The 12551-nt window shown below is 42.1% G+C and overlaps 1 protein-coding gene across 4 annotated transcripts in view; it reads right to left on the bottom strand.

Moving 5' to 3' along the window:
* Nucleotides 1–12551, bottom strand: part of DIXDC1 (DIX domain containing 1) — a 183278-nt gene that overhangs the window by 34430 nt on the left and 136297 nt on the right. For all 4 annotated transcript variants that reach the window (XM_056544841.1, XM_056544839.1, XM_056544843.1 and 1 more), the window contains 3 exons: nt 7024–7113; nt 6883–6936; nt 3966–4016 (listed from right to left, as the gene is read on the bottom strand). In XM_056544841.1, the coding sequence (XP_056400816.1) occupies nt 3966–4016; nt 6883–6936; nt 7024–7113 (195 nt within the window). The remainder of the gene's footprint in view (nt 1–3965; nt 4017–6882; nt 6937–7023; nt 7114–12551) is intronic.

A 12551-nucleotide genomic window follows, 5' to 3' on the forward strand; every position in this document is an offset into this window, starting at 1 on the left:
ACACTGGTGAACTGCCATGAACTGCCGCTGTGAGAAGGGAAAGGAATATGTATGAGGTCGGACCCCGTGCTGTAGGAGGATTTACACCAGGGACGGTTGCAGGTCTGTAAGAAGTTTGTGTCAAAGCAGTGTGTGACATTTAGACTGTCTAATGACTCAGAGCCTTGTACTGATTACAAGGTCTGATTGTCACACACAGCTTTCCCAGGCTTCAGGTGCCTGGGAAAGCTGTGTGTGACAGTCAGACCCTGTAGTCATTACAGAGCCATGAGTCATAACAGTGTCTGATTGTCACACACAACCTTCCAATAGCTTCTGAATGGCAAGGAATGTGTCAGGGCTAGTCAGATCATGTGCTATTCAGCAGCCAGGAAAAGCTGTATGTGACAATCAAACTCTGTCTAATGACTCACAGCCCTGTAATAATTGCAGGGCCTGACTGTCACATCCAGCTTTCCCAGGCTTCTGAATGGCACATGATCTGTTCTATAATGTTTTATCCACCAGTCACCTCCAAATCTGCAGTCACTATTGTACTCTTACATCACATCTTATCCTCTAGTCACCTCCAAAGCTGTACTTATTATTTTGCTGTTATATAACTTCTTATCCTCCAGTCACACCCAGAGCTGTAGTCACTATTCTGCTGGTCTATAACATCTTATCCTCCAGTCACCTCCAAAACTGTACTTGATATTCTGCTGTTATATAACGTCTTATCCTCTAGTCACCTCCAAAGCTGTACTCACAATTCTGTTGTTATACAATGTCTTATCCTCCAGTCACCTCCAAAGCTGCAGTCAATATTCTACGGTTACATCATGTCTTATCCTCCAGTCACCTCCAATGCTGTACTTGTTATTCTGCTGTTATATAATGTCTTATCCTCTAGTCACTTCAAGAGCTTCACTCACTATTCTGCTTTTACATCATATCTCATGTCACGGAAATTCCGTTTTCAGTGTCCGCAGAAAGAATGAACGTGTTCCTTTGAAGTTTGTGGGATGTCCGCACAGAGATTCTCCGTGCGGACATTCCATAGTGCACATATCCTTAGTCTGCAATGACCCAGCTCTGGAGGTGACATCCAGTTGTCTGTTTTTTACCAATCTTTAGGCACCAACAAAATGGTGCACACAGTGGAACTGAAAAGACTACAGAAACCGCGTCCCCCTCTCATGCACACAGATAAAAGAGGAAGGTAGATGAGGGAGACCAGATTTTTAGCAGCGTTATTCAGGAGTTTCTTGCCTTCCACAGATTCCTCATGTTAGCTCCCTCTGCTGGTCAACAGTGGGAAATATCATACCGTAAGTTGTTATTACATTTTTCATATTTTGTGACAAGTAAAAAATTTTGAAATATTTCAAAAATGTGAAAACATTATTTAATAACATTTGGTGACATATTCCCTTTAACAGGAGAAGCCTAAATGAATGATGAATAGTCATCATTGTGATCGTTCGTATAAACCTCTCATCTCATTGTCGGCAACACATTCCTTGTTTATACAGCTGTTGGCTAATCACTGGATCTTAATTATTAATTAATCGGATGAGCAGCAACATATATTTGCTTGTCTTTTTTCTTTTCTTATTATACTTTACAATGGGCAATGATTAGAAATCAACATTTTGAAGGAATATTGACTGGCTTGTGTTAAAAGGCCCTTATTTGTTTTATGGTAATGACAGATGTCCCATCTACATTATTGGGCCAAAGACCTGTCCTCCCATTCTTAATAGATTAATCTCATGGATTAAAAAAACAGCAGCACATATTTAGTTAAAGGGGTACTCCGCTGCTCAACGTTTGGAACAAACTGTTCCGAACGTTGGAGCCGAGAGCTTGTGATGTCATAACTCCACCCCCTCAGGACATCACACCCTGCACCCTCAGTGCAAGTCTATGGGAGGGGCCGTTACAGCTGTCACGCCCCCTCCCATAAACTTGCATTGAGAGGGCGGGGCTAGGACGTCACAAGCTCCCGCCACAGGCCGTTTGTTCCAAATGCTGAGCAGTGGAGTACCCCTTTAAAAATAACCTTTACTTCTCACTAAGTCATCTGGGTATTACCTGATGGGTCAGCACTAATAATGTGGCTGTGCGGAAAGCTTCCTACGCATAAATTCTGAAGTATACAGACACGGCCATACCCTCACCTGTGGTACCACCTCCCATACCTGGTATCACATTTATAATACTGTATGTCATTTCCAGCACAATGTACGGTACCTGGCTGCATAAAAGTCATTTTCTTATACAAGGGGAACAGTACATAAAACTGTTGTTATTGTACGAAGATGACTCACGTGTAGGAGTATAATGTGGCAGTGCAATAGTAGTGACTGGAGAGCACTGCCAGCCAAGAACAATCAATGCCGAAGATAAAGCTGGTCACAAACATCAGACAGATATTGTGCAAATGATTACCAAGGCAGCCACTAGATCCTTCCCCCATTAGAAGGTTGTTGGGAGAAAAGGCAGTACATCTTAAAGGGGTACTCCAGTGGAAAACTTTTATTTATTTATTTTTTTTTTATCAACTGGTGCCAGAAAGTTAAACCAATTTGTAAATTACTTCTATTGAAAAATCTTAATACTTCCAGTACTTATTAGCTGCTGAATACTACAGAGAAAATTATTTTCTTTTTGGAACACAGTGCTCTCTGCTGACATCACGAGCACAGTGCTCTCTGCTGACATCTCTGTCCATTTTAGGAACTGTCCAGAGCAGCATATGGGGATTTCTCCTAATCTGGACAGTTCTTAAAATAGACAGAGATGTCAGCAGAGAGCACTGTGATCGTGATTCAGTAGAGAGCTGAGTTCCAAAAAGAAAATAATTTCCTCTGTAGTATTCAGCAGCTAATAAGTACTGGAAGAATTAAGACTTTTTAATAGAAGTAATTTACAAATCTGTTTAACTTTAACTTTTTGGCACCAGTTGATTTAAGAAAAAAAAAGTTTTCCACCTGAGTATCCCTTTAACTGCAGCAGAAGCAAAGGATCAGAAAAACTATAAATTCAGATATAAAGAGTAGTGGTGCTAGCCAATGGGATGTGTAGATCAATGAACCAGGATCACCTGAGTCAGCCGATCGTTCTGGAGAATTGTGACTCCTACGTCATTCTCTTCATCCCTTCAGATGGTTTCATCACAATGTTTGGTACTACCCGCTGTTACAGGAATCCCCTGGGTGGCTACAAACCTATACCGCACAGATATGGGATCCGTGCTGCTCTCTTTTTCACAATAACAGTCAATGGCAGTCCTGCTGCATTGTGCAGTCATACAGTAGCATAGGGACGGGGCATGCAAAATGGGCAGACCAAAAGCAGAATGAGCCTAGCCAAGCCTATGTGAACTGATCAAAATAAATTATTCTTAAAGGAGTACTCCCCTGCTCAGTGGTTGGAAAAAACAGTTCTGATCGCTGGAGCCGGCGCCGGGAGCTCGTGACGTCATAGCCCCGCCCCCTCATGACGTCACTTCCCGTCCCCCTCAATGCAAGTCTATGGGAGGGGGCATGACGCTTTCACGCCCCCTCCCATAGACTTGCATTGAGGGGGACGGGGAGTGACGTCATGAGGGGGCGGGGCTATGATGTCACAAGTTGCAATCGGAACAGTTTGGGGAGTAGCCCTTTAACACTATTTCAATGGTAATCCTGTTTGACAGGCCAGTGTTTTCATGTCAGAACTATGACAGCACGTGTACAAAGTATAAAACACCAACACGACATATGTAACGTTTTGCTCCTCAGCTGCTAAACATACAGTAAGCAGATAACGGTTCTTTTCTAAATCCCATTTAAGTATTAGCCACACATAATAGTTGTAAGGCTAGTTCCACGTTAGAACAGCAGAAGTGCCAGCTTTTCAGGATAAGAGTAGCAGAGGAGACCTGCCAAGCCTGGATCAGCTAGGTATAATCCTCCCAACACACGTGATATCCCCCTCACCTTAATGCCCTGAAGGTTCCGGTTTTCCTGTTTGCAGTTTTGAAGTTCTTTCTGCAATGACAACATTTAACTGGTGAGATTTACCAGTAGAAGTGATTCTAGAGCGTAAAGGTTTTACTAAAATGTATAAAGCTTAAGCTAAATTAGAACATTAAACAGTACGGCCGGCATTTATCATTGGGTTTACCCTTTTTTTCCCATCTATATTTGGTGCTATTTTGGCACAAGTTTCCATTTTTTGAGCCCTTTGGTTTACACATTTCTGATGATTTTGAGTTGCAATCCACTGATTTCGGCAATACACGTGATATGGAAGGGATTCATGAACTGTGCTTTTTGGTGAAAAGATGCAAAAAGGCACAAAACCAACAAAAAGTCTCTAAAACTACACCAGCCCAGACTTAGCTTAGCTTTTTGGTGTATGTGAAGAGTGAAATTTCAGAAAATGTGACCTGCACAAAATGCATCAAATGCTCTGTGACCATTTAATAAATTTGGTTCTCCTACACATTACCAGCACACAAAAAAGGTGTAGAAAAATGCTTCACTTACACCTACAATAATAAATGCTTCACTTACACCTACAATGATAAATGCTTCACTTACACCTACAATGATAAATGCTTCACTTACACCTACAATGATAAATGCTTCACTTACACCTACAATGATAAATGCTCCACTAACACCCACAATGATAAATGCTTCACTAACACCTACAATGATAAATGCTTCACTTACACCTACAATGATAAATGCTTCACTAACACCTACAATGATAAATGCTTCAATTACACCTAATATAATAAATGCCGGCCTATATTTTCTGGAAACAGCAGCACTATTATTTATTGGCTGTGCCTGGTATTACATCTCAACACCTTCCAATAAGCATAAGCTACAATACCTGACACATCAAATGGACAAGAATGGTGTTGAAAAAACTTTTAGCAGCAGAATTGGGGTATACATAAGCACATGACTAGATTGGGCTTCCCATACAGATTTCAGGCATACCTTTTTATCTCCATAGCCCTTTCCAGGACTGAGATATTAGCATTTTTGTAAGAATGTAAATGAAGTTCAGGTGCCCAGTAGGCGTTCCTCAACATGGCAAGAGCCCAAGATTAGCCAGTCTTTTACTCACTGCCTCTGTGCCCTGTGTCAAAGTGGGTAGGTGTATGTAGGCAGGCACAGAGGATGTAAAGAGAACAACTGGCTAACCATGGTCTCTTGCCATGCTGGGGAACGCCCCCTGGACTCCTGAGCCTCATTGATATATTAGAATAAAGGCTTGTATCTCAGTGCTGGAAAGGTCTATGGACATAAAAAGGTATATCTGGAATCTTTATGAGAAGCTCGATCTAGAAATATGGTTATTGTTTACCCCAGTTAAGATGCCCACCTAAAATTTTAACAAGAATCATGATTTAGGCACAATAATGTTAAGAGGTACTAAAACCCAAGCCACCAAGTTCTGTATTTTGACACTGTTCCATAGAATTGTACTGATTTTCTGGTATCCTGCCTAATATAAGATCTTAAAGGGGTACTCCGCTACTCAGCGTTTGGAAAACAGTTCCGAACGCTGGAGCCGGGAGCTCGTGACACCATAGCCCTGCCCCCTTATGACGTCACGCCCGCCCCCTCAATGCAAGTCTATAGGAGGGGGCGTGACAACCCCGCTCATAGACTTGCATTGAGGGGGCGGGGCGTGATGTCATGAGGGGCTGGGCTATGACGTCACGAGCTCCCGGCTCCAACGTTTGGAACAGTTTGTTTCAAACGCTGAGCAGAGGAGTACCCCTTTAAAAGCTGCACATCAAATGTTGTGATAAGATGATCAGCATTAGATGGCAAGTATTTTGGTAAGCTAAGTGTTTGCCCCTTTAAGTGATCCTCCTTACTTACAATATTGGGCATAGAATCATAAAAAATTGAGAGAACTGGAAAGAAGAACATTTACACTGAAAGCAAACAAAAACATGATACTAACAGGGCTGTATTTATTGCTTAGTCTCCCCTAGGCACTCAGACTGGATACACCCCATTAGGTTCAGTTCACACATCCTTATTTTTTCTGCAGATTTGCATCTTCAGCAAAAATAAGGACGTGTGATCTGACCCAAATAGGTCACAAATATGCAGCAAAAACTGAATGCAGTACATGCACATTTTATTGCAGATTCACCGTGTCTCACCCCTATATAGAGAAGTTGGGGAAATTAATCACAAAATATAATGAACGTCTGAAAATCCAAATCCGCATGTAAAATCCACAGCTGCTCTGACCCATGTGGATTCACCCAAAGGGGGAAGGGACTTTTTTCTCTAGGCAGCTACATGAAAAGTATTTATTGACTGATGGCAAATACGTCCCTAGTAGAGATGAGCGAACTTACAGTAAATTCGATTCATCACAAACTTCTCGGCTCGGCAGTTGATGACTTATCCTGCATAAATTAGTTCAGCTTTCCGGTGCTCCGGTGGGCTGGAAAAGGTGGATACAGTCCTAGGAGACTTTCCTAGGACTGTATCCACCTTTTCCAGCCCACCGGAGCACCTGAAGGCTGAACTAATTTACGCAGGAAAAGCTAGTCCCTAGATATTAAAACATGATACTTTATGTAAATGGATTAACGCATATTAGCAAACAACACCCACCCCACAACACCACTGGGAACTACCCAGCCGTGGAGAGGAGCTCATGATGGGGACATAACTTCACTATTCACTATACCACAATGTTATGACACATTTAGGATATATATATATATATATATATATTATTTTTGTTTCATTATTATTATTTATATATCTATATCTACTATATATATATATATATATATATATATATATATATATATATATATATATATATAATGCAAAAAATCTAGGGTATCAATTCAGATTTTACCTTTAAAGACTGGTTTTCACTCATACTTTGGTCAAGGCGGCTTTTGATGATGACCTGAAAGAAGAGACTTTATTAATGGAGTCCAGCAGAGAGGTGAGCGGCGTGTATACAGTCAGGCTGGTAGGAAAGGTATGGCCTCACCAATTGTTCCTCTGGGCACGCCCCATCTTCACGCAGGCAGAACAGGCTCTCTTGTTCGTCTTCGGGAAGCGATCCATTTAGCAGCAGGGCCTGAATAGGAAACACAATACTGTAACCAAGGGGGGAAAAATGGAGGGCTGCCTCCTATTACTGGAGAGCATGGAAATGAAGATGAAGAACTCCATTGTTACTATTAGCATAAGCCGACATTCTTTGAGCACAAATCTATTCCTTAGTAATCTCCCTTCTCAAAAACGTCTTCTGATGTCTTGTGGGACCCAAACTCTTTTTTATTAAGTTTACAGCCACACAAGGTCCGCAAAGCCATTTACTTTTCATCACAGGCAATCCAGTCCAGTTCTTCACACTCATTGGGATATTGACTGAACGCAATGATGGAACGGACACTAGACAAGTGGTCTCCGAACTGTGGAGCTCCAGATGTTGCAAAACTACAACTCCCAGCATGCCCGGACAGCCAACGGCTGTCCGGGCATGCTGGGAGTTGTAGTTTTGCAACTGCTTTAGGACCACAGTATGAAGATCACTGCATAAGACTGTGCATGTCCAGTGGTGCAAATCTCTAGCTCATAGTTAAAGGGGTATTCCAGGGGGTAATTTTTTTTTTATTTTTTTATATCAACTGGCTCCAGAAAGTTAAACAGATTTGTAAATGACTTCTATTAAAAAAATCTTAATCCTTTCAATAATTATCAGCTGCTAAAGTTGAGTTGTTGTTTTCTGTCTGGCAACAGTGCTCTCTGCTGACATCTCTGCTTGTCTCGGGAACTGCACAGAGGAGAAGAGGTTTGCTATGGGGATTTGCTTCTAAACTGGACGGTTTCCGGGACACGTGTCATCAGAGAGCACTTAGACAGAAAAGAACAACTCAACTTCAGAAGCTGATAAGTACTGAAAGGATTAATATTTTGTAATAGAAGTAATTTACAAATCTGTTTAACTTTCTGGAGCCAGTTGATTTATATATATATATATATATATATATATATATATATATATATATATATATAAAAGTTTTTTGCTGGATAACCCCTTTAAAGGGGTACTCCGGTGAATTATTATTTTTTTTTTTTAAATCAACTGGTGCCAGAAAGTTAAACAGATTTGTAAATTACTTCTATTAAAAATCTTAACCCCTCCAGTACTTATCAGCTGCTGTATGCAACAGAGGAAGTTCTTTTCTTTTTTTATATTTATTTTCTGTCTGACCACAGTGCTCTCTGCTGACACCTCTGTCCGTGTCAGGAACTGTCTAGAGCAGTATAGGTTTACTATGGGGATTTGCTTCTACTCTGGACAGTTCATGACACGGACACAGGTGTCAGCAGAGAGCACTGTGGTCAGACACAAAAGAAAGAAGAAAAGAATTTCCTCTGTAGTATACAGCAGCTGATAAGTACTGGAAGAATTAAGATTTTTAAACAGAAGCGATTTACAAATCTGTTTAACTTTCTGACACCAGTTGATTTAAATAAATAAATAAATAAATAAATAAAAAGAATGTTTTCAAGTGGAGTACCCCTTTAAGTGGATATCAAATGTATTTATTTCAGGTAGAAACAAACCTTGGGGGTTGCAGAACTGACACAGTGTTTTGGAGTTTTTCCTTGTACAGTCGTACCCCCGAAACCCAGTTGTACTATGACCAAATGCAGTTCCCTGCACGGCCATGTCCCCAGGGATTGCTTTATTCTCAAACTGTGTGTCAGGGGGCACCGCTGTACTGGGAAAAACTTTAAAGCACTGCATCAATTCTGCAACCCCCGGGAGAGGTTGGGCCCCCAATATCATAAACTAGAGGTTGGGCCCCCAATATCATAAACTAGAGGTTGGGCCCCCAATATCATAAACTGATGGCATATCCTAGTGATATGCCATCATAAAACATTTTATGAAATATGTTTTTACTTAAAGCGATACTGTCATGAAAAACAACTTTTGACATGTCGCTCAGGCATAAGGTCGGATCTCCCGGCCGTCCATGGATAAGAGTGTAGTGCGGTTTGTACACTGCTCATAAAAATAAAGGGAACACTTTAACAACACAATGTAACTCCAAGTCAATCACACTTCTGGGAAATCACATTGTCCACTCAGGAAGCAACACTCATTGACAATCAATTTCACATGCTGTTGTGCAAATGGAGCAGACAACAGGTGGAAATTATAGGCAATTAGCAAGACACCCCCCAAAAAAAGGAGTAGTTCTGCAGGTGGTGACCACAGACCACTTCTCAGTTCCTATTCTTTCTGGCTGATGTTTTGGTCACTTTTGATTGCTGGCGATGCTTTCACTCTAGTGGTAGCATGAGCCGGAGACTACAACCCACACAAGTGGCTCAGGTAGTGCAGCTCATCCAGGATGGCGCATCAATGCGAGCTGTGGCAAGAAGTTTGCAGTGTCTGTCAGCATAGTGTCCAGAGCATGGAGGCGCTACCAGGAGACATGGAGGAAGCCGTAGGAGGGCAACAACCCAGCAGCAGGACCACTACCTCTGCCTTTGTGCAAGGAGGAGCAGGAGGAGCACTGCCAGAGCCCTGCAAAATGACCTCCAGAAGGCCACAAATGTGCATGTGTCCACTCAAACGCTCAGAAACAGACTCCATGAGGGTGGTATGAGGGCCCGACGTCCACAGGTGGGGGTTGTGCTTAAAGCCTAACACCATTCAGGATGTTTGGCATTTGCCAGAGAACACCAAGATTGGCAAATTCGCCACTGGCGCCCTGTGCTCTTCACAGATGAAAGCAGGTTCACACTGAGCACATGTGACAGACATGACAGAGTCTGGAGACGCCATGAAGAACATTCTGCTGCCTGCAACATCCTCCAGGATGACCGGTTTGGCAGTGGATCAGTAATGGTGTGGGGTGGCATTTCTTTGGGGGGCCGCACAGCCCTCCATGTTCTTGCCAGAGGTAGCCTGACTGCCATTAGGTTCAGAGATGAGATCCTCAGACCCCTTGTGAGACCATATGCTGGTGCAGTTGACCCTGGGTTCCTCCGAATGCAAGACAATGCTAGACCTCATGTGGCTGGAGTGTGTCAGCAGTTCCTGCAAGAGGAAGGCATTGATGCTATGGACTGGCCCCCCGTTCCCCAGACCTGAATCCGATAGAGCACATCAGGGACATCATGTCTCGCTCCATCCACCAACGCCACGTTGCACCACAGACTGTCCAGGAGTTGGCAGATGCTTTAGTCCAGGTCTGGGAGGACATCCCTTAGGAGACCACCCTCCACCTCATCAGGAGCATGCCCAGGTGTTGTAGTGAGGTCATACGGGCACATGGAGGCCACACACACTACTGAGCCTCATTTTGACTTGTTTTAAGGACATTACATCAAAGTTGGATCAGCCTGTAGTGTGGTTTTCCACTTTGATTTTGAGTCTGACTTCATATCCAGACCTCAATGGGTTGATAAATTTGTGTGATTTTGTAGTCAGCACATTCAAAGACGAAAGTATTTCAGATCTAGGATGTGTTATCTTAGTGTTCCCTTTACTTTTTTTGATCAGTGTATTTCACAATCCCAACTTTTGACATGCTTGAGCGACAAGTCAAAAGTTGTTTTTCATGACAGTCACGCTTTAAAGCAGGCATTCAGAGCTAGGACCTAAGTACCATAAAAGCAGGCAGCACAACAGCGAAGGGACACTTGGTTTGAGGGCGCCCAATCCTGGTTGTTGGCATTGAAGGGGTACTCCGTTAGAATTTTTTTTTTTTTTTTAAATCAACTGGTATCAGAAAGTTAAACAGATTTGTAAATTACTTCTATTTAAAAATCTTAATCCTTCCACAACTTATCAGCTGCTGTGTACTACAGAGGAAGTTGTATAGTTCTTTTCTGTCTGACCACACTGCTCTCTGCTGACACCTCTGTCCGTCTCAGGAACTGTCCAGAGCAGGAGAGGTTTGCTATGGGGATTTGCTCCTACTTCGGACAGTTCCTGACATGGACAGCAGAGAGCACTATGGTCAGACAAAAAAGAAATTCAAAAAGAAAAGAACTTCCTGTGGAGTATACAGCAGCTGATAAATTCTGGAAGGATTAAGATTTTTAAATAGAAGTGATTTACAAATCTGTTTAATTTTCTGGCACCAGTTGATAATTTTTTATTTTTTTTCCCCCACTGGTGTACCCCTTTAACTTTGCTACAGGTGAGATCCCATGTCAAAGGAGCTTCATTGTTGGTGGGGAATTGGCAAATGCAATTGGTGGCTAATTTCAAAATCATCTTTGCTATGGTGCCCCCCTCTATCAATGTGGGGCACAGCTTCAGGAACCCAAAAATACCTTTGTGTTAATGAGACTTCATTTCAGCATATTTGTCTGTCTGTCATAAAAACAGAACATTGGACCAGCTGTGCTCACTACAACACTCTGCAACAGTTGACCTACGACTGTAACCCCATAGAGACAACATCACCCATCTCCCTAGGGTGACAGGCATTCTACCCCACTGTACATTGATGACAGCCTGGCGGATAACATGTGCACTGTGAATTATGTTTTCACACCACAGATGCTGCAGTCACAACGATACTATTATCCTATGCAAATTTTAATGACCTTAATAAAACACACACCCTATACTAGGACACCTTCTCAGCCTTCACATAAATTACAATGACTTAACACTCAGCTGTTTTTATATCATCTGGTGCAAGAAAGTTAAACAGATTTGTAAATTACTTATTTTTAAAAATCTTAACCCTTCCAGTACTTATCAGCTGCTGTATACTACAGATATACTACAGAGAAATTTGTGAAGTTCTTTCCAGTCTGACCACAGTGCTCTCTGCTGACACCTCTGTCAGTGTCAGGAACTGTCCAGAGAAGGAGAGGTTTTCTATGGGGATATGATTCTAATCTGGACAATTCCTGACACGGACAGAGGTGTCAGCAGAGAGCACTGTGGTCAGACTGGAAAGAAATTCACAAATTTCTATGTTTTATACTATCTATTAAAGGGGGTTATCCACCATAAGCTGATTTTAGTATGTACCTGGCAGACAGTAATGGACATGCTTAGGAAGGATCTGCGCTTGTCTATGGGCTAAATGGTTATGTTGTGAGATTACCATAACACTGTGGCTAGCTTTTTGTGAACTGGTATTTCCTGTTTGACTTTTCTTTTTTTGACTACAAATCCCACAATTCTATTTTCCTACCACCCACACATCAGCCACCCCACACATTGAAACATAAATGAGCTGCATCCATTCAAAAGACCTGTGGTTTTCAATCAAGGTGCCTACAGCTGATGCATTAGTTGCAGATTGATTCCTCTCCCACCAAGCCATCCCTCCACCCATTGAAGCAGACAGGCTCCCTGTCATCAGCTGACTAGTGATGTCAGGTCTCGGGCGCATTGCAAGCTGGGAAAAATCTGAGACAACAGTAATTTTGTATGCTAATAAAAATAAATATTGGGGTGAAAATCACAGAAGAATTGTGAGAAAACCGTCACACACAGGTACAGACACCATATTATGAACTACA

This window comes from Hyla sarda, chromosome 10, assembly GCF_029499605.1.
Source record: "Hyla sarda isolate aHylSar1 chromosome 10, aHylSar1.hap1, whole genome shotgun sequence".
Classification (NCBI taxonomy): Eukaryota; Metazoa; Chordata; class Amphibia; order Anura; family Hylidae; genus Hyla; species Hyla sarda.